At 41.1% G+C, this 23677-nt stretch overlaps 1 protein-coding gene across 2 annotated transcripts in view; it reads right to left on the bottom strand.

Annotated features, from left to right (window-relative positions):
• Nucleotides 1–23677, bottom strand: part of VPS13B (vacuolar protein sorting 13 homolog B) — a 1018523-nt gene that overhangs the window by 434651 nt on the left and 560195 nt on the right. For both annotated transcript variants that reach the window (XM_038744561.1, XM_038744562.1), the window contains exon 29: nt 11909–12020. In XM_038744561.1, coding sequence (XP_038600489.1) covers nt 11909–12020 — 112 coding nt within the window. The remainder of the gene's footprint in view (nt 1–11908; nt 12021–23677) is intronic.

Here is a 23677-nt window from a genome sequence, read left to right on the forward strand (position 1 = left end):
CAAACATACTAACAAAATAAAATAAATAGAATAGATATGTACAAATAAAATAAATAAATAAATAAATAGAGTAATAAATATGTACAAACATATATACATATATACAGGTATACATATATATATACATATATACAGATGAGCCTATCTCATCCCTCTGTCCGGAAACCCCTCCCCCTTCACATGTGCCAGAACACCACTCTCCCCACTTTCAAAACTTTATTAAATCATACCTCTTCCATGTGGGCTTGCCCTACTAAGCCCACAATTTTCTACTCCCTCTGCTTCTGTGTCTCCTATGCTCTTGGATCTGTAGGCTTTATAACTACTTGATAGTCACTCCACCTTCAGTCCCTCACCACTATGTATACATCTGTAATTTATTCTGTCTGCCTCTCCGTCTAGACTGTAAGCTCCATGTGGGCAGGGAACGTATCTACCCACTCTGATATATTGTATAATAATAATAATGGCATTTATTAAGCACTTACTGTGTGCAAAGCACTGTTCTAAGCGCTGGGGAGGTTACAAAGTGATCAGGTTGTCCCACGGGGGCTCACAGTCTTAATCCCCATTTTACAGATGAGGTAACTGAGGCCCAGAGAAGTGAAGTGACTTGCCCAAATTCACACAGCTGACAATTGGAGGAGCGGGGATTTGAACCCATGACCTCTGACTCCTAAGCCCACGCTCTTTCCAATGAGCCACGCTGCTTCTCCCAAGAGCTTAGTACAGTGCTCTGCACACAGTAAGGGCTCAATAAATACAACTGATTGAGCACCCAGGTGCTTTGTAAAATGCTCTGCACATAAGTACTCAATAAATACCACTGATTTATTATTATTATTATCATTATTATTATAGAAATGGCTGGTGGGGCAGCAGTTTCATTGGGAAAGTCACCAATCTGTAAAACACACTTGAACCACACCAACCTCAGGAAGGCACAGTTCATAAATTAATTTCCATCACCACAGATGACATTTAGTCAGAGCCCTCTGTGCTTTACACACCTCTTGGTTGAGCTTTCTAAGAAAAAACAACTTCATAAAAGAATTATCACATGAGTAGTTTAGGAGACAGGATTTGGGAGAGGAGCGGGCATGGAGAGAAGGCACACAAAGCAAATACTAGAGAAAGTCACTAACAGAATGCTGGAAACGTCATGGAAAAAATGCCTTTTTAAAAAACTCGTTTTAAAGCTGCTTTAAAAGTCCACCTTCAATTGCATTAATTCTTTATAATCCTTTCAAATTCCAGATGCCTTGAACAATGGCGGTACTAACATGCATTTTAACTTTTTCCTAACAGAATGGAAAAGTAAATAAAAGATGAACACCTTCGTTCAGAGGGAAACTCATTACCCATTAGTGCAGTAAACCTCGATGGAAATTTTGAAGTCTTTTCAGACTACCCCAAATCAGTTTCAGACATCTAGAGAAAAGTTTTAGTCAGATACAGCCCTGTTTCTTAGCATCAAGGTCATCAACTTTAAGGCTTAGCTTTACAACACTTTTTTTTTTTTTACTATAGGATTATGTTGTCATCTCCCTCACTACTTTTCAAGGAAAGTAGACTAATCCACAGATCTTGATCAGGATATCCTTCTGGTTATGCAAGCAAGATATTTCATTTAATGAAAAAAATCAAGAGAGGTCAGAAAAAATACATAAAAAGAATCAGAAGGACCTGCGTTCTAATTCCAGCTCCACCACATAGCGTCTGGGTGACCTTGGGCAAGTCACTTAACTTCTTGAGTTCTCAGTTACTTCATCTGTAAAATGGAGATTAAGACTCTGAGCCCTATGTTGGACAGGGATTGTGTCCAGCCTGATTAATCTGTATCTGCTCCAGGGCTTAGTACAGTGTCTGGCACACAATAAGAACTTAGCAAATGCCATTAAAAAAACCAAAAAAAACCCAAACTTTTTTTTGGATTCACTATTTAAGAATAAACCTTTCAGCATATTGATCATATGTCTAAAATACCATTAATTTATTCTGGTCTCTTCCCTTCCATATTCTTCTTCTCAGTCCCTTTACCTGGATTTTTAAAAGAATTGCATTAATTGCTATCAAGAGAATGATCCACTTTGAAAAAGTGAACGAGAAGAATAAACATAGCTAATTAAAGCTTGAGAAATGGTGGGGAAAAATGCACTGACAGGTTAGAAGCCAGGACATTACTTTCTATTTTAGACCACTTTTAATATGGAATAAAAGAAACGATAGGACTAGTTCAGTCTCATTACTGAAAAATGGCTACAAAGTATAGTAGAAAAACAAAAAGCATCATAATCATTGAGTTCTTCTGCATTAAATCCTTGTATTCCATCTTGAATTTCATGAAAATGATGGGGGTTTTTTGGATGCTACTTAAATTCTTTTGAAACAATTATTAGAGATGACAGTCAATGCTTGGATAAATTTCTTGAGTGTTCAAGCATGACAGAACTGATGCCTTGCCACACAAAAGAAAGGACATTTTCGTTACATTAAAGGTTACAGGAGGATTTTAAAACACAGAACAAAAGTTTAGAAACCTTTGCCAAAAAGACTAAAAAGACTACGTTTCTGTGATACTTAATTGGTCATCTATGAGTTAACTTTGTCCTTAGTGGGCATAAAAATAATACAGTAAGATGATTAAAGCCACTTTAAAAAAAAGGTATGAAAATCTGTTAGGGCTTTATTTTTTTCTCATACAAAAGCAGATATGGCTAATAAAAATGATTATTTTTTTTCAAAACAGGGAGAGAATGACTTGCTACTACACCATTTTTGCAAATATATGATTTTCACATCTCTAAGTAAAAAATCCACGCCAAAATATAAAGAGCTTTGTGCACTTTAAAATATTTCTTAAATCTGATCTTTCTTATAGCAAGTCCCAGTACTTCACTGTTGTACCAAATACATGCTGGCTTAAAGAATAATTTTTAGCTTGGATCATATTTCAGGGTTCTTTCACTAGCAGTGTCACTGTTTGTTTCTTTAGTTCTTTCAAATGCTTTATTAGATAAGTCTCTATTTGACTACAAGAAGCTTTCAATTAAACATTACATAGCTGGAGTTAAACGCAAAACAAGATTTTTAAGTTTTTACAGAAAATGCTACCACAAAAAAAGAAAGGACTATATGCCTGAATTCTATCCTTTAGAAGACAATGATCTATATGGAAAATGAAACCTTTCCATTAGAAAACTGATTTCAGATGTTTTAACTGAAATTTCAAAAAAATAAAGAATTAAGCATTGACATTGGTTCATATTCAATTGCTTATGTGGTACAGTTCCAAAGGTTATGGTATATCACTGATCAAAAAGTTCCTAGTTGTATTTTCATTAAAAAAGCCAAATAATACTGAGTAATAAGAATCAGTATATATAGCTAAATTCTTTAAAATGTTCTTATAGATGTTTCATTCATTCATTCAATCGTATTATTGAGAGTCTACTGTATGCAGTGTGTGTTTCATTTTACAATCCATATTCCATTAAGATTTACTGGTTAATTTTTTTTCCCCTTCAAATAGTCATCTCTCATACTTATCCTACCTTTCTCCAAGAATATCCATGGAAGTATATTAAAAAGTGTCACCTGGCCATTACTTCCCCCTTTTTTTAAATCCTTCACCTACCCAGTCACTAAGATCACAATTTTTCCAAGTATCATAACAGACTCTTTTTATAACAAATCTACTTGGAATCAGTCGAATATAAAAGACCTATCCATTGGTCAACACTTGTTTTCAAAAAAAAAGGAATGGTGTAAAGAAAGAAAAAATAATCTAAATGAAAAATTAATTTAACACAGTAAAACATTTCAATTTGATGAATTATTAAACTATACAAATTTGCTCTTCTACAACAAAGCAAAGTTACCATTGAAAAATATTTTTTCCTTTCTATACACTATTTTTTTTTTAATGTCATTGACCTGGATCTAGAAGCGACTTTAGGTCTTTCGTGCCTGCAAGTGGAACAGATGATTTAAGGACAGTCAATTTACAAAATTCCCCTACTGAGAAAGAGTAATATTCAAAAAACCTGTAAACTCAAAACTCTTGGCTTAATTACTGGTAAATTATTCAATGTATTGATTACCAATTAAATTTAGAACATTAATTGACCAAACAACTACATCCCTAAGTAACCCATTTTAAATGGTCAACAATTAAGAAGCAGCATGGTTCAGTGGAAAGAGCAAGGGCTTTGGAGTCAGAGGTCATGGGTTCAAATCCCGGGTCCGCCAATTGTCAGCTGTGTGACTTTGGGCAAGACACTTAGCTTCTCTGCGCCTCAGTTACCTCATCTGCAAAATGGGGATTAATACTGTGAGCCCTCCGTGGGACAACCTGATCAGCTTGTAACCTCCCCAGCACTTAGAACAGCGCTTTGCACATAGTAAATGCTTAATAAATGTCATTATTATCATTATTATTATTAACTAATATTTTAGATGTGGGAACAAGAGAAAATATTTACTAAGCAAATAAGGAAAATTCCAAGTAGGGGGCATTTTACTGGCTTAATTTATGCCAATTAGATGACATAACATGTTGAACAAATGGATTTCTCCAGCTCATAAAGGATTCTTTTCAATTCTATTATTTAAATAGAATCAATTTTTGGCTTTTTCCAGTATTAATTAAATTAGTATTAAAATGAACACCTACTGTGTGCAGACCACTATACTAAACACTCTTGGGTGGCTACAACAGAGTAAATAGACATATTCTATCAATCCATCAATCACTGGTATTTATTGATTGCTTACTGTGGGTAGAACCAGAATTTGGGAGAGTACAATAGAGTTGGAAGACACAATGACTGCACTGGAGGATCAGGGAGACAGACAAGAAAACAATTTGGAGAAGGAAGAAGAAAAGGGGTGTGTACAAGAGTTGGTATTTAAGTAAGGTCACTCAATCAACAGCATTTATTGAGCACTTACTTTGTGCAGAGCATTGCACTAAGTAGGAAAGTACAACAGGTATGGGCTTGAGAGATGAGAAGAATGATGGTGCTGACAACTGTGATGGAAAAGTTCGGTGGGGGCGAATTTGGGAGGGAAGACGAACACTTCAGTTGTGAATATACTGAATTTGAGATGCTGGAGGGACATCCATGTAAGAGATGCAGAGAAATCATCGATAAGAGGAAGGAAGTTGAGACTGGCAAGATAGATTTGAGAGACATCTTGCATAGATGTCACGGGAGTAGATGAGTTCCCTGAGGGAGCTAGTATAAAGTGGGAAGAGAAATGGACCCAGAACAGAACCCTGAGGAACACCTAGACACTCGCAGTTAGGAAACAGGAGGCAAAGGAAAAGTCGGTGAGAGATTGAGAAGGCATGACCAGGGAGCTGGGGGGAGAAGCAGGAGAGATGTGTGTTGGCAAAACCAAGGCTAGATAGGGTTTCCGGGAGAAGAGACGGTTTACCTTGTCAAAAGCAGCTACGAGGTCTAGGAGGATTACGATACAGTCCATCAGATTAAGCAAAGAGGTCATTCCTGCTCAAACTCTATTTCAATTATTAGAAGTTAAGTTTGTCCCACACAACCTCTCTTTTACGGATACGGTATATTTAAACTATGGATGTGTGTGTATGTACCATACAGAAGCTCTCTCTCACTATATAATACCAACACTCTATGCACCTAACTCTTAATTAAAAAAAAAATCTTAGGGAACACTACGACAAAAAGGTTTTCTATAAAATCAAGCTGAAGTACTCATTACATTTCAGCTTGGAAAGTCAATGAGTCTATCTGTTTTGGGTAATGAAATTTAATTTATCTTAGATAAAATAAATCCTGCTAACCAACTATCTTAACTTTTCTGTTTGAATTGGAAATAATAAAGAGAAAGTGAAAACTGATTAATATTAAACATTGGAGCTAACTGATTACTGCACACTATGTAGTCAAAAAGTAACATATTATTCAATTAACTATACCTCCCATTACTAGACATATTCGACTATGTAAATATTAAAAATGTAAATTAAAAAAACCTACTCACGTCACTCGGATTTTTGATAAAAAATATTTTTTGAAAATTTAAATATTTCTAATATTCTACCTATTGCTTGTTAATAGTAATATTCATCCAGACAATGCTATTGCTACAACTAGTCAGAAGAAAGCTCGTACTTTATTATCAAAATAAGGTTTACTCTGGTCAGACATTTCAATAAAAGTTTCTATTCTACTCAAAGTATCCCTAAACGTGATGGGAAAACTCTGCTTAAGTCTTTCTTTTACCAAGCTACACAAATACAGTTCATTCCATGTAGTTAAGGGCAAACAAAATCTGAATATAGATGAAATCAGAAAGAGAAACCCCACAGATTAAAGGGCAAGGAATTGGTGTCAAAGAACGGACTCAAGACATTGTTTCAGAGACTCACAAACCACTAGTTATCAATTTCCTTTAACAAATAAAGGAAATTGATTAGGTGACTAGGACCAGAAGACTGGAAATGAGATTCAGGGGCTTTTTTCACCTTGACATTTCCAACTCATCCAATATAAGTATGCAATATCCTCGGTGGACATCAGAGTTCCCTATATAAAACCGACAATTGTCCAAGTCCAAACTCTAAAAGGCAAGGTACACAATCCAAAATATCAGGACCACAACTGTCATTTTTATTTGCCTTTATGGAAGACCACCAGTTGACCGGACGTGGTTCAGGAACTATAAACTTCTCATTGAAGTGGTTCTTCCACATCAATGAATAGTGGAGGATGCCTGCAGCTGATTACAATTGAACCTTTTTTTGTAAAGGACTTCTTTTTCACGGAAGTAGAATCCTTTTAGTACAAATGAGAGCAGCCATTTAATTCTGCTAGCCCAAAGAACTTGGACCTGAAAAATAGCTTCAGGGAAGGAAGACAAAGGGCTGCAATGTCAAATAAAAGATTACACAGAAGAGTTTAAGGGTCTTTATCTGTTTCATCCCTTCACACCTGCAAAGGGTTGGCAACCACGTCTTTATTAGTAGAACTTTTTGCAAAGGCACTATCACAAGAATTCTCTGCTCTTACATCCTCGGTCTACTTGCCTACTTGACTTCAAGTATGACCCTATCCCCTCTCTGCTCTTCCCTTGCTAGCATTTGAAGCTAGCTTTTTCTAAGCAAAATCAGAATAACCCTCTATTCTTCTCCCATTTCAATGGATATATAAGCAACTATCCTCGTTTTTTTGGTTGGAGGAGTGCTGTGTCTTACAGTGGATTCCCTGGGGTGTCAATGGCATTACGATTCGAGAGCGCTTGAAAAACAATGGCCTAGAATTTGGGCTTTTCCATTTTTGGCTCACCATCTATTTGCCAAATTGGCAAATTACTCTCTACCTCTACTGACACCATTCTTACCTACTAGACTACAATACAGCATCCATTCAAATGCCCACTGAAAATATTTTCCTTGAAAGCTTCTAAAATAAAACTGAAAATAAAATGAGTCTTCATCCACAAATAATAATAATAATGGCATTTGTTAAGCGCTTACTATGTGCAAGGCACTGTTCTAAATGCTGGAGGGGATACAAGGTAATCAGGTTGTCCCACGTGGGGCTCACAGTCTTAATCCCCATTTTACAGATGAGGTAACTGAGGCCCACAGAAGTTAAGTGACTTGCCCAAAGTCACGCAGCTGACAAGTGGCAGAGCCAGGATTAGAATCCATCACCTCTGACTCCCAAGCCCGTGCTCTTTCCACTGAGCCACACTGCTTCTCCACAAAGACACCACTGAAGTGAAAATTCACCTACAGAGGGGTGTGTGTGACTGAAAAGACGAATGCAAGACCCACGGTTCAAACCTCATTTTCACATATTAAGATTGACCTGTTATGTCCATCCGAGGGCTCAACAATGATGAAACCTAAGCCATTCCCCTGTGTCACCCACTAAGACAACTTACCTGTGAGGGGCCACAGACAAAACAACTGAAAGCATCTGTTGTGATGGAGATTTGGGGACTCAGGTTATCTAGGAAGAGCACAAACTTTGGGCAGGGATCCTAAGAGTTTCCACTGTCCAGGGCTCATCAAGGCCTTCATTAGTCCTACCCTGAGGGATAGGAGAAGGAGACTTTCATGAAATATCTAAGTGGTTTCCCTGGCGTGAAAATGTGACCCACTTTTTTTAAGCATCCCTCATGTGGAGATGAAAATGGTCCGGCAATTTTTATTCCGGTGAATGGCAAAATCAATTCTCCAAAGTCATAGGAAAAGCTCTTCCCACCTGATTTCAATCTGGATCCAGGATGCTGGGCCTAAGGGGCTGTGAAGTTCTGATGTGATAGGGACCCATAAAATGTGTCAGTCAATTAAAGGACACATTGGAAGTCGCAAGCTATGTGGCCCAGTGGATGGAGAATAGGCCTGGGAAACAAAAGCACCTGGTTCTAATCCCAGCTGTGGCACTTATCTGCTGGGTGAAGTTGGACAAGTCACTAAACTTCTCTGTGCTTCAGTTACCTCATTTGCAACATGGGAATTAAGACTGTGAGACCCAAGTGGGACAGGGAATATGTCTACTAATTCTGCTATACTGTTATGTTGTACTCTCCCAAGTACTGAGTACTGTGCTCTACACACAGTAAACACTCAGCAAATACAGCTGATTGATTCCATGGCTTAGTGGAAAGAGCCCAGGCTTGGGAATCCGAGGATGTGGGTTCTAATCCTGGCTCTGCCACTTGTCTGCTGTGTGACCTTGGGTAAGCTACTTAACTTCTCTGTAAAATGGGGTTTAAGACTGTGAGTCCCATGTGGGACAACCTGATGACCTTGTATCTCCCCCAGTGCTTCGAACAGTGCTTGGCACATAGTAAGCGCTTAACAAATACCATCATTATTATTATTATTACGCTAGCACTCAGTACATTGTCTAACACACGGTGCTTAAAAATAGCATTGATAAAAGGATTAATGCCGAGGTTATGAGCTAGCTAGGCAGAACAGCCCTGGCTCTTTCCACTAGGCCATGCTGTAAATTTCCAGTTCAATGACTAGCTGAGGGGCAGCATGGCCTAGTGGATAAAGCATGGGCTTGGGAGTCAGAAGGACCTGGATTCTAATCCTGGCTCTGCCACTTGTCTCCTGTGTAACCTTGGGCAAGTCACTTCACTAGGCCTCAGTAACCTCATCTGTAAAACAGGGATTAAGACTGTGAGACTGATGTGGGACAGGGACTGTGTCCAACATGATTTCCTTGTATACCCCAGCACTTAGTAAAGTATCTGACACACAGTAAGAGCTTAACTAATACCACTATTATTAGATTATTATTGTATTTCAAGACTCCCTGCAATGAATCAGGATTAGGTTTGTCTAAAAGGTGGACAGAACAAGACAATACCCAATGACAACTGCATTCTGGAGATTTTTCCTCCCAAAAGGTTACTGCCAGTGAGTGCCACACTAGTGAAAGATGCTTTACTTCCTCGAAGACCCTTGATCATAGCATAGAAAAGGGTTGCTTGAAACTTGCTGCATGTGTGGAATAGAACCCCACATTTTGGTTTCAGTCTGACTCCCTCATTAGACAATAAACTCAAGAGCAGGGAATAGGCATCTTGCTACTGTTCTATTTTCCTAAGCACTTAGTACAGCACCTAACACACAGTATCTACTCAATAAATGCTAATGATGATGATGATGATCAGAGTAATGATGACAGAGTCCCAGATGCACATATGACTGACTACAAAGCTGAGCATATATCACCACACCCATACTCCTATAAGTTTTAGAAAATCTTCCATGTTGGCTGGTGCAGGAGGAAGGGATTTCATGGCAGTGAACAAAGGGTACAATGAGGTGCTACCACTTCCACCTGAAGATTTCAATTGCTAAATATAAATTCTGGTTTTTAGAGACTTGGCTGGTAGTCTGAGCCCAGCCTTCACCCACCTGGGAAGCAGGATAGCCTAGTGGAAAGAGCACAGACCTGGAATCAGAGGATTCCACTTGTCTGTTGTGGGACCCTGGGCAAGTCACTTCATTTCTCTGGGCCTCACTTTCCTCATCTGTAAAATGGGAGTTCAATATCTGTTCTCCCTCTTATTTAGACTTGCGAGCCCCATGGGCGACAGAGACTATGTGGGACCCGATTGTTTTGTGATAATAATAATGATGGTATTTGTTAAACACTCACTATGTGCCAAGCACTGTTCTAAGCACTGGAGTAGATAAAAGGCAATCAGGTTGTCCCACATGAGGCTCATACCATCATTATTATTAATCCCCATTTTATGGATGAGGGAACTGAGGCACAGAGAAGTTAAGTGACTTACCCAAGGTCACACAGCAGACAAGTGGCAGAGCAGGGATTAGAATCCTTGACTTCTGATTCTCAAGCCCCCTCTAGACTGTGAGCCCGTTGTTGGGTAGGGACCGTCTCTATATGTTGCCAACTTGCACTTCCCAAGCGCTTAGTACAGTGCTCTGCACACAGTAAGCGCTCAATAAATATGATTGAATGAATGAATGAAAAGCCCACGCTCTTTCTACTAAGCCACACTGTTACTTTTGTATCTACTCCGGCACTTAGTAAAGTTCTTAGCACACAGTAAGCACTTAACAAATACTACAATTGTTATCTGGCTGAAGTCAACCAGTCCCAACCTTCGAGACCCAGAGGACCTGAGCACCATGCAGGGGTTCTTCCCACAGTCCTCGAGGTAAAGAAAGCTAACTTTCCTTATTCTTTCCACTTATAACTAAGTTGGCATTTCCTTGAGGTGTGCAAAATTCTGCAGACACAGAATGGGAAGATGATGGAAACATATTTTAAGCCAGTGGCATAAACAATGCAGGAAACAAAATGAGAAAAGAATGATCACAAAAATGCTAAGTGACATTAAAATGAACAAAGGTGAATACATTTATAAAATTAACTATCCAGTGAAAAACATGGCAAAATGGATAATCTGTAAAGGAATTATAAAAAAAAATATAAGGCTGAACTGCCAACTCACTCTAAAAAAAGAGTGTTGGATGGCCTGCCTTCCTAAAACCCTTTGGCTCTAATAAAAGTAGACTGCTAAAAGTAAAATACTTGTCACTTTCGAGGCAGTAAATGTTTTACTGCTGGGAATGGATTTTGGTTTTTCTGACTTCTATTGAAGTGTAGTATGAAATTCTTTTTTAAAAAAAGAGAAAGATTGCCACATCTGAGAAACAGAGCAACAGGAAGTAAAAGACACTTGTTCATCTGTATTTCTGTGACTTTTCCCACTTGGTGTTATTTGCAACTATACTTTCATGTCTGACAACAGTGTCAACTCCAGTAAGAATCATATATTATTTTTATCATGTTGATTACATATGTTTGCCAGTTTTGCCGCTCATATACGCTTAGTGTGGTTTGCAAATACTCAGTGACAAAATCCAGAGCAGGTCATTTTCACAGAAAATGTGTTTACTGTGAAATTTCTCCTTAGAAGTTTGCTTTTCTTTACAGCTTTGATCCACAAGACATCAACAGTCTGCATTTCAAATGTCTGCTACCATTTACATTACGAAAACCTACTATATTTTATACAGTAGGACTACAAAGTGGTATAGTAGTTCTAAAAAGTTCCTCCTTATATTCCCTTGTGGTCATTGATTTAGTTAAATTAAGAGTATCTATTAAAATACTCTTAATGAGCTCCTTAATTTAATTTTGCACCGATTTGATGTTCAAATTCTGTAACTCATCAACACTTCACAGAAATACTTGATTTGTCTGAGTGAATTCTAAAACCCACAACTGAAGAAAATCAGAAAAACCTGGTTTTGAATATCAAAAGATCTTAAATGGAAAGAATTTTACAGGCCACATCAGGTTCATTGATCAGTCCACAATGAATGCTTTTCGAAAAACTGTGCATAAAAGAATGAACTTACTGGTAAATGTCTTTCCTGAGGATAGTTCTGCAAAGCGGGTTATCGGCCTGAGGAGTCATGGAAACTGAGCCAATCTTCAGAACCAAAGTGTCTTCTTTCGCCATTTGCTGAACTGCTAGAAGGAAAGAGGTGCTTTTTAGGATATAGAATATAAGTGGGTGCACAGCAATACAAAGAAAAAAGAACACTGAAAAGGGCACACTGATGGGTACATTAGAAATGAATTTGAACTTTACAAAAGTTTTAAGGTGTTAACTCTGCTATCATTAACCTTTTCCCTAATAGTAAAGTCTGGTTTAAAGCATGGATCTAGACATTCAGGATCTCCATAAACTGGCACTCAACAGATGAACTGACTTAAGAGAAATGATCTCCTCAGGCCCCAACAGAAAAGACCCTGAGATGATCTCCCTGGGCCCTAGTGGACCCTACCATGCGGGCCAACAATCCCATTTAGACGGTTGAAACAGTTCTATTTGGAGGAAGGAAGAAATACTCAGCACCTCCTTCCAAAATACCACGATTCATGTCTTAGGAGGAGCCGGACACCTGCGGATTGTCCTTGGGAAGGTTGCAAGAAAGGTATCAGACACAACTCCACTGTTCCTGAGTGGAAGGAGAAAAGAGCACTCAGCAGGAGAATGACAGAAAGGAAAACAGCCAGGAGGACCCTGAGGTAAACGAATGGCCCCCAAGGCTCCTCCTAACCAATAAATTCAAAGAGAAGAACAGCAAGGAGGGAGGCCAAGTCTATATGAACCCAAGTCCCAAATTCTAATTAAATGAGGGGCTAAGGTAGTAGCTTCTGAGGAAAATAAAACGAACTTGCTAATGTTGTACTCAAATAAGCACTCAGGACAGTTCCTAGCACCCAGTAGGCACTCAATAAATACCATTAATTGATTGATTCATTGACCGAATATGAAAATGCCTCTGTGTCTGAGTAGCAGGGGGTGATTTCACTGATAATCTTCGGGGCACTACCTAGTAATAACTGTGGTATTTGTTAACTGCTTGCTATGTGCCAGCACTGTATTAGCTACAAGATAATCAAGTCTGACACAGTCCCAGTCCCACGTAGGGCTCACAGTCTAAGTAGGAGGGAGAACAGGTATTGAGCCCCCATTTTACAGTTGAAGAAACGGAGGCCCAGAGAAGTTAAGTAACTTGCCTGAGGTCACAGACAGAGGAGGCAAGTGGCAGACCTGGGATTAAACCCAGGTCCTCGGATTCCCAGTCTATGCTCTTTCCACTAGGTCATGCTACTTCTAAGACACTGAGTTGCATTTCAAGGTTTTCTTTCCCAGAGGAGTTTGGAAATGTTTAGTTTACTTTAGTGCTATGTTTTAAGGCAGGTGCAGAATACTCCAGCAAGTGCTGAGGGGAGTTACAGGGTAACAAAAAGACACATCCCTGGCCTTCAAGGAGCTTACAATCAAATTTTCCCTCGCCAGTGATGCTACACAGGCCTCAAAGAAGATTGGTAACATTGTTCCACAAGGTCTCTGGATTTCGGTTAATAGTTTTCATTACAGTAACATACTGTACTAGAATATGAGACTGCCACTTGACATCACCAAAAACTTCCTGATCCATATTAAATGGACATTTCCAGCATACTACAGCTGATTGATTTTAAACTGTGGATTCATTTTAGGACCTAAAGCATTGGACTGTTCTTGAAGCCATGAGCAAACCTATGTGTCTGTTTATCTTTCATTAGGTAGTGGGCGACATGAGCCACGTATGGGACACAGATGGGAAGCAGTGTGGCCTAGTGGAAAGAGCACAGGCCTGGGAATCAGAAGATCTGGTTTCTAATCCTGCTACACAACCTGCCTGCCGGGTGACCTTGGGCAAGTCGTTTGACTGCTCTGGGCTTCAGTTTCCTCAACTGTAAAATGGGGGAACCAACCCCTGTTCTCCCTGCTACTTAGATTGTGAGCCCCAGGTGGGATAAGGATTGGGTCCTACTTGACTATCTTGTATCTACCCCAGAGTTTAGGACAGTGCTTGACACCTAGAAAGCACTTAACAAAAACCACCAAAAAATCTGTCTGCCTTGCAATTTCCCTATCACTTAGAACAGTGCTCAGTAATAACTATGGTATTTAGTGCTTAGTATGTGCCAAGAACTGTCCTAAGCACTGGGGAAAATACAAGATAGTCAGGTTGGACTGAGTCCCTGTCCCAACCTAGGACTCACAGTCAATGTGGGAGGAATGTTTATGATTTGCAGAGTCAGAATTTCTAATAATAAATAATAATAATAATGGCATTTAAGCGCTTACTATGTGCAGAGCACTGTTCTAAGTGCTGGGGGGATACAAGGTGATCAGGTTGTCGCATGTGGGGCTCACAGTCTTAATCCCCATTTTACAGATCAGATCACTGAGGCTCAGAGAAGTGAAGTGACTTGCCCAAGGTCACATAGCAGACATGTGGCAGAGCGGGATTCGAACCCATGACCTCTGACTCCAAAGCCCGTGCTCTTTCCACCGAGCCACGCTGCTTCTCTAATTGTGATGTATAAAATGTAATTTGAAGCACGTAGATTAGACATTCAGCCCACTTGCTGCAGCTTTCAGGTGGTTTCTGAATGATCATAACTACTATCATCCAACTAACATTTGATCACATAAGCATCTTTTTTTCCCTATGACATTCGTTAAGCCCTTCCTATGTGCCAAGGGCTTAGCTCAGTGCTTTGCACACAGTACGTGCTCAATAAATACAACTGAATGTGCCAGACATTGTTCTAAGCGTTGGGGTAGATACAAGGTAATCAGGTTGGACACAGTTCCTGCCCCATATGGGGCTCGCAGATGAGGTAACAGGCACAGAGAAGTTAAATGACTTGTTTAAAGTCACACAGCAGACAAGTGGCAGGGCTGGGATTTGAACCCAGGTCCTTCTGACGCCCAGACCCGTGCTCTAATCGGTTTGGACACTGACCCTGTCCCACATAGGGCTCGCAGTCTTAATCCTCATTTTACAGATGAGGCAACTGAGGTACAGAGAAGTGAAGTGACTTGCCCAAGGCCACAAAAGACAAATGGCAAAGTCACAATTAGAACTCAGGTCCTCCTGACTCTCGGGCCCGTGCTCAACCCACTAGGCAAGGCTGCTTCCCTCTTTATGATTAAGGAGTGCTTGTCTTGGGAGACATCACTTACAGGATGGACAAGAATAATATTTAGAAAATTATTCTAAATAATAATAATTCTAAATAGAATATTATTTAGATATTTAGAACGTGAGTGGGAAAAACACTTCATCTTGATCAAGCCAGATACTGGTATAAAACTTTTTAATCTCTAATTTTACAGTTCTGACGTTTTCAGATTTCCTGTTTCAATTAAAGCTATTCACTCTCCATAAAGTCGTGTGGCTGTTTTGTGGCTTTTTAGTTTGGGTGGGTAGTTGAGAAATGGCTCTGTTGAAGCCCAAGAGCTCAAAGGAATCCTGAAGAAAGGACTCCAAGTTACTTGCTCGGATGTGAGAATTTGGCAGAGGAAAGAAATTGATTGCAGCACACATAGAGATGCAAACACACTAGTCAAAAACGTATCTCCGCCCATCCAATTTATTTTCTTCTGTCCACCCAAACACAATGAGAAAAGACTAAATACTCCTTGTTTCCTGCCTAGGGGGAGGGGAAGCAACAAGTTACTCTGGCCTTCAGAGTTGCTCAGTTGCAAATTCAACCCACATGTGAGCTGGGGCTAGAGAATTTGGGCATATGAAAAGTACTCAGCATGCTCCAATGCTTCTATAGGAAATATTCTGGCACCTGGATTGGTGAACTGCATCGGTAGAAGCTCAAGGAAAACAATGGGTTTGAAAATAAAAAGTACATGACCAGGAATTATTTTTTTTAAATGATAATGGTGCCTTAATATTTTTAAGAGGAATACTTCTGAAGTTACTATAGCGAGCAGCAGAACTGAAAATGGACAATTATGCTTTAAGTTCTTTTTAGTGGAAAATGAGTCAAGGTTGCTATACCAGTCATGTGAGCTAGCGGTGGAAATTTGTGTTTGCAGAGAAAGATTTTATTTTAGATTTGGAGAACCAGAACTTCAGTTGTGTCAGAAAAAAAACTCTAATTTGAAGCAGGCCCATCAGGGATGCATCTCCCATCCTCCTGTCTCTCCTCGCTTCAGTCTATACTTCGCTCTGCAGCCCGGATTATCTTTCCACAGAATTATCTTCAGCATTATCTTCTGGGCATGTCACCCCCCTCCTCAAAAATCTCCAGTGGTTGCCTAGCAACCTTCGCATGAAGCAAAAACTTCTCACTCTCGGCTTCAAGACTCTTCATCACCTAAGCCCCCTCCTACCTCACCTCCCTTCTCTCCTTCTATAGCCCAGCCCACATCCTCCGCTCCTCTGCCACTAACCTCCTCATTGTGCCTTGTTCTCCCCGTCCCGCCGTCAACCCTTGGCCCACGTCCTACCTCTGGCCTTGAATGCCCTCCCTCCACACAACCGCCAAAGTAGCTCTCTTCCTTCCTTCAAAGCCCTACTGAGAGCTCACCTCCTACAGGAGGCCTTCTCAGACTGAGCTCCCCTTTTCCTTTGCTCCTTCTCCCCTACTCCCCGCTCTGCTCTACCCCCTTCCCCGCCCCACAGCACTTGTGTATATTTGTACATATTATTCTATTTATTTTATTAATGATGTGTATATATCTATAATTCTATTTATCTATTCTGATGCTATTGATGCCTGCCTACTTGTTTTGTTTTGTTGTCTGTCTCCCCCTACTAGACTGTGAGCCCGTTGTTGGGTATGGACCGTCTCTATGTGTTGCCGATATGTACTTTCCAAGCGCTTAGTACAGTGCTCTGCACACAGTAAGTGCTCAATAAATATGATTGATTGATTACTACAGTGCTCTTCACACTGCAAGTGCTCAATAAATACAATTGAATGAATGAATGAGGCATCATGGTTTAGTGGCTAGAGCATGGGTCTGTGAATCAGGAGGACCTGGGTTCTAATTTTGGCTCCAACACATGTCTGCTTGTGTGACTTTGGGCAAGTCACTTCACTGGTCCTCAGTTACCTCATCTTTAAAACGGGGATTAAGAGTGTGAGCCCAATATGGGACAGGGGCTGTGTCCAACCTGATTAACTTGTATACCCCAGGACCAAGAACAGTGCTTGGTACATAGTAAGTGCTTAACAAGTACCATTATTATTACTATTATTATTATTAATGATGGAGATCTGGGGAGTCATTTGCACAGCCGATGACAACTACGCTCTTTTTCTTTTTCCAGCTCTCTCCCTTCCTGTTTCTCCTTCTCCCTGCCTCTCTCTTCTATTAATTTTCTATCTCTGTGAGTTTCTCTTATCTGCCTGCCTCTTACACTTTTGTTCTCACTCTAATTCTGGATTTTTCTTCCCTTTAACAGGTCCACTGTTCCTATCCCAAAAGAAGCCTAGCTACTGATATTGTTATCTATAATAAATGCATAAAAATAGTCTATAGGTTGCAGTTTTAAAAGTTTCCAATAACTGCTATATTATTCAGTCAGTCATTCATTCAATTGTATTTACTAAGCACTTACTAAGTACAGAGCACTGTACTAAGTGCTTGGGAAAGTACAATACAACAATAAACGGTGACATTCCCTGCTCACAATATATACACAATAGCAACATGTCTTTTGTTCCTATTGGATTTTCCCAAGTGCTTATTACAGAGCACTGTTGCTCAGTGTCCGCCAATATCCTGCTACTACTGCTACTATTGATTGTTTTATTCTTTTCTTATTTTTATGATATTTGTTAAGAGCTTAGCGTGGCTCAGTGGAAAGAGCCCGGGCTTTGGAGTCAGAGGTCATGGGTTCAAATCCCAGCTCCACCAATTGTCACATGTTTGACTTTGGGCAAGTCACTTCACTTCTCCGGGCCTCAGTTCCCTCATCTGTAAAATGGGGATGAATCCTGTGAGCCCCACATGGGACAACCCGATTACCTTGTACCCCCCCAAGCGCTTAGAACAGTGCTTTGCACATAGTAAGTGCTTAATAAATCCTATTATTATAATTTTGATTATTATTATGTGTCAAACACTGTTCTTAGTGCTGGGAGGGGTACAGGTTAATTAGGTCAGACACAGTCCCTGTCCCACATAGGGCTCACAGGCTAAGTAGGAGGGAAAAACTGGAATCCCCATTTCATAGCTGAGGAAATTGAAGTACAGAGAAGTTAAGTGACTTGCCCAAGGTCACACAGCAAGCAAGTGGCAGAGCCGGGATTAGACCCCAGGTCTTTTGACTGCTGGGCCCGTGCTCTCTCCACTAGGCAAAGCTGCTTCTCTCTCCTGCTGCTACTACTAAAGCTATTACTGCTGCACCTGTTATTACTGTTACTTCTGCTATCAGTGCAGCGTGCTCAGCGTGAGTCAATGGAAAGAGCCCAGGCTTGGGAGTCAGAGGTCATGGGTTCAAATCCCGACTCTGCCAATTGTCAGCTGTGTGACTTTGGGCAAGTCACTTAACTCCTCTGTGCCTCAGTTCCCTCATCTGTAAAATGGGGATGAAGCCTGTGAGCCCCACGTGGGACAACCTGATCACCTTGTATCCTCCCCAGCGCTTAGAACAGTGCTTTGCACATAGTAAACGCTTAACAAATGACATTATTATTATTATTATTGCTACTATTGCTACTGCTGCTACTATTACTGCCACTACTTCCTATTACCTCTCCCTAAGCATAGCCTGAACATTTAATTCTTTCCTTTAAAACAAGAGCTTAAGTTTACAAAGCACTGATAAAAACCATTTAGCAATCATAAAAGCAAACCATTTTCAAAGGGTATTCATTCATTCAATTGTATTTATTGAGCACTTACTGTGTGCAGAGCACTGTACTAAGCGCTTGGAAATGCTCCAATGTCACACTGCCATCTAAACACCTGTTTACATGTTTTGTTTTGTTGTCTGTTGCCCCCTTCTAGACTGTGAGCCCGTCGTTGGGTAGGGACCATCTCTATATGTTGCCAACTTGTACTTCCCAAGCGCTTAGTCCAGTGCTCTGCCCACAGTAAGCACTCAATGAATACGATTGAATGAATGAATGAGTGAAACAGGGTTGGATCTGAAGGTGAATAAGGAGGGGATGGCTGAACAATCGCAAATTTGGATTTCAGGCAGGGAACTACTCTCCTTTCCTCATTTTGTTCCTTTCATTAAACCAAGTTATCTTATCTCTAACAGGCTTTTGCTACTTCTCCAGTTTTTTTTCTGGAATGCTCAAAAATATAGAAGGAAAAGTCAGGGCCTGGAGGCCTGGAATCGTGCCACCAGACAAAGTGGGTAGGGCCTTTGGGGCCAAAACCCAGTACAATAGCTATTGCAGCCCCATCTCCATGTAGGAGGATTTATCTAAAGCAGAGAGACACATGGTCACCACTCCATAGGGTGTGAGCATATCATCCACCTTTAGTGATGGTTTAGCCTCTATTGCCCACTGAATCTCCCAGTCTTGATGATAAGAATGAATTTGAGGGATAATAATGATAATAATAATCGTGGTATTGTTAAGCACTTACTATGTGCCAGGCACTGTACTAAGTGCTGGGATAGATACCAGGTAACTGGCTTGGGCACAGTCCCTGTCCCACGCAGGGAGCACGGTCTTAATCCCCATTTTCCAGATGAGGTAACCGAGGCCCAGAGAAGTGAAGCAACTTACCCAAGGTCACACAGCAGAGCCAGGATTAGAACTCAGGTCCTTCTTTCTGCCAGGCCTATGCGCTACCCACTAAGACACACTGCTCTGTCAGGGATGGTGAGTTTATTCCAAGATGGTTTCTGGAATGCTCTGCGGCTGCTAGCATAGCGGCAGTTGAAAAAAGGGGGCATAAATTCTGCATAAAATGTGTGGATATTTTTAGGGTTCTGATGACTCTGGGGAAAAGTGTTTGTGATGTGCAATCATACTGGGGGGTGGGGGAAGGAAGATGGGGGCAGGGAGGGAAATAGGGTCAGCAAACTGAAATAACCCATAAGACCACTATGCCCAGACTCTGACCTAGCAACAGGTCATTCACGAGCCACAAATAATAATTGTGGTATCTGTTAAGCACTTACAACAACAACAACAATAACAATAATAATAATAATAACAACAACAATAATAATAATAATAATTACGGTATTTGTTAGGTGCTTACACGGCTCAGTGGAAAGAGCAACGGGCTTTGGAGTCAGAGGTCATAGGTTCAAATCCTGGCTCTGCCAATTGTCAGCTGTGTGACTTTGGGCAAGTCACTTAACTTCCCTGGGCCTCAGTTAACCTCATCTGTAAAATGGGGACTAAGACTGTGAGCCCCCTTTGGGACAACTGATCACCTTGTAACCTCCCCAGCACTTAGAACAGTGTTTTGCACACAGAAAGCGCTTAATAAATGCCATCATTATGTGCCAAGCACTGTTCTAAGTGCTGGGGTAGGTACAAGGTAGTTTGTTCCATGTGGGGCTCATGGTCTTAATCCCCATTTTACAGACGAGGTAACTGAGGCACAGAGAAGTGACTAGCCCAAGGTCGCTTAAGGCAAGTGGCGAAGCCAGAGTTAGAACCCACGTCCTCTGACTCCCAAGCCCGTGCTTTTTCCGCTAAGTCTCGCAGCTTCTCTTATCAAGTGTTAAGCTCTGTACTAAGCGCTGGGATAGGTACGAGATAAATCAGGTCCCACATGGGGCTGATAGAGAAGCATAGAGAAGCAGCTTGGCTTAGTGGAAAGAGCCCAGGCTGGGGAGCCAGAGGTTGTGGGTTCTAATCCTGGCTCCATCACTTGTCTGCTATGTGACCTCGGGCAAATCACTTAACTTCTCTGTGCCTCAGTTCCCTCATCTGTAAAATGGGGATGGAGACTGTGAGCCCCACGTGGGACCATCTGATTACCCTGTATCCACCCAGTGCTTAGAACAGTGCGTGGCACACAGTAAGCACTCAAATATTCATTCATTCATTCAATTGTATTTATTGAGCTCTTACTGCGTGCTAAGCGCTTGGGAAGTACAAGTTGGCAACATATAGAGACGGTCCCTACCCAACAGCGGGCTCACAGTCTAGAAGAATACCATTATTATTATTATTGACTGTGAGCCCACTGTTGGGTAGGGACTGCCTCTATATGTTGCCAACTTGTACTTCCCAAGCGCTTAGTACACTGCACACAGTAAGCGCTCAATAAGTACGATTGATTGATTGTTATTATTATCATTATTATCATTATCATGGGGCTCATAGTCTAAATAGGGATTGAATCCCCATTCTGCAGACGAGGAAACTGAGGCATATAGAAATTCAGCGACTTGCCCAAGGTCACACAAGCTGACAAACAGTGGAGACGACAGCAGAACCCAGGTCCTCTAGCTCCCAGGTCCTCGCTCTTTCCAATACGCTGCGCTGCTTCTCTTGTCCCTGGGCCCCTAGGCGGCAAATCAGGTCCGATCCCACTTCCGAAAGAGGAGAGGAGGAAGGAGTGAGTGGAGAAGGAGGGGTTGGCAGGAATATGCGAGGACAATTTCGGCATCAACGAAGGCGCTGACAGTCGCACACTAACCTTTTTGTTGGTCAGGCACCAGTTCATCTGTTTCTCCGTCTTCCCCTCTCTTTTCCCCCACCCCAGCTCACTGTTTAGAGGACAAGGCCACCCAGGCTCCCGAAGTGGGTGTTCGATAAATATCGTAGAACTGAGTTGGGCCAAAAGATCTTCCAGATCCACGACCAGGAAATTTCATAACCGTTTCGAGGACGTCTCTAGGCTGCGGTGAAAGGATGCCGGTGAGGCGTGTCCGTTTTGACTGTTTAGGGGCTGCCAGGAGCTCTCCCTTAATGTGCTTTTTGTTCCTTCCTCTGCCCCTACAGCTATTAACTGAGAAATCACAATAAAAGAACAGCTGCCTCCAAATTCTACACAAGCTTCTTGCTCTTGGTTTCATTTCATGGGAAGCAGCGTGGCTCAGTGGAAGGAGCCCGGGATTTGGCGTCAGAGGTCTTGGGTTCAAACCCCGGATCTGCCAATTGTCAGCTGTGTGACTTTGGGCAAGTCACTTCACTTCTCTGGGCCTCAGTTACCACATCTGTAAAATGGGGATTAAGACTGTGAGCCCCCCCGTGGGACAACCTGATCACCTGTAACCTCCCCAGTGCTTAGAACAGTGCTTTGCACATAGAAAGTGCTTAATAAATGCCATTATTATTATTTCAATTTTCTCAGGATCTTTAGCCTGACTCTCAGGAGTGGGAATCACCTGATGGGGTTTACTGGGCATGCTCGGTCAGAAATAATAATAATAATAATAATAATAATAATAATAATAATAATAATAATAATAGTACTTGTTAAGCTCTTACTATATGCCAAGCACTGTTCTAAGACCTGGGGTAGATACAAGTCGATCAGGTTGGACACAGTCCCTGTCCCACATGGGGCTTCACACTCTTAGTCCCCATTTTAGCTTTTCTTCGATCAAAATGAATGCCTTCATTCACTGATTTTTTTTTCCACTGTATCATATTTTTAAGCAATTTACAGCATCAACATAGTGCCGAGACAAATAGATGTGGACATTACTTAGAGACCTCTTTAGTCTGATTCTTTATTATCTTAGAGGGTATTGTTTGGGTATGGGAAGCTAATGTGAAATGCACACGGGCTGAACATACTCTTTTTCTTATCTCTGAAAAGCATCAGTGGAAAATTTATAATAATAATACTAATAATAATGGCACTTATTAAGCGCTTACTATGTGCAAAGCACTGTTCTAAATTTAAATTGGTGAACTCAGTCAGAACACAGAAAACCCCCTATTTCCCTTTACTTGTTATTTTAAGAAGAGAAATTATGAATATTATCAATCAATCAATCAGTCGTATTTATTGAGCACTTACTGTGTGCAGAGCACTGTACTAGGCGCTTGGGAAGTACAAGTTGGCAACATATAGAGACGGTCCCTACCTAACAGTGGGCTCATAGTCTAGAAGGGGGAGACAGAGAACAAAACAAAACATATTAACAAAATAAAATAAATAGAATAGATATGTACAAGTAAAATAAATAAATAATTAGAAATGACTTCATTGCCTTCTATTCAATAGTACACCTGTGGAGCCCGTGGTTGGGTAGGGATTGTCTCCATTGCTGAATTGTACTTTCCAAGCGCTTAGTACAGTGCTCGGCAGGCAGCAGCACTCAACAAATACGACTGAATGAATGAATGAAATTTAAGATGAGGTAACTGAGGCCCAGGGAAGTTAAGTGACTTGCTCAAGGGCCACCTAGCATACATGTGGCAGAGCTGGGATTAGAACCCAGGTCCTTCTGACCTCATCTACAAAATGGGGATTAAGACCATGAGCCCCCTGTGGGACAGGGATTGGGTCCAACCCGATTTGCTTGTACCTACCCCAGCACTTAGTACAGTGCCTGGCTCAGTGGAAAGAGTCCGGGCTTTGGAGTCAGAGGTCATGGGTTCAAATCCCGGCTCCGCCAATTGTCAGCTGTGTGACTTTGGGCAAGTCACTTCACTTCTCTGGGCCTCAGTTACCTCATCTGGAAAATGGGGATTAAGATGGTGAGCCCCCCATGGGACAACCTGATCACCTTGTAGCCTCCCAGCGCTTAGAACACTGCTTTGCACATAGTAAGCGCTTAATAAATGCCATCATCATCATCACTAAACCACGCAGAAAGATTCTAGCTAACTTCCTAAACTGTAGTCATTCAAGGACTTTCGGGCCTCTG

Source organism: Tachyglossus aculeatus, chromosome 4, assembly GCF_015852505.1.
Source record: "Tachyglossus aculeatus isolate mTacAcu1 chromosome 4, mTacAcu1.pri, whole genome shotgun sequence".
NCBI lineage: Eukaryota > Metazoa > Chordata > Mammalia > Monotremata > Tachyglossidae > Tachyglossus > Tachyglossus aculeatus.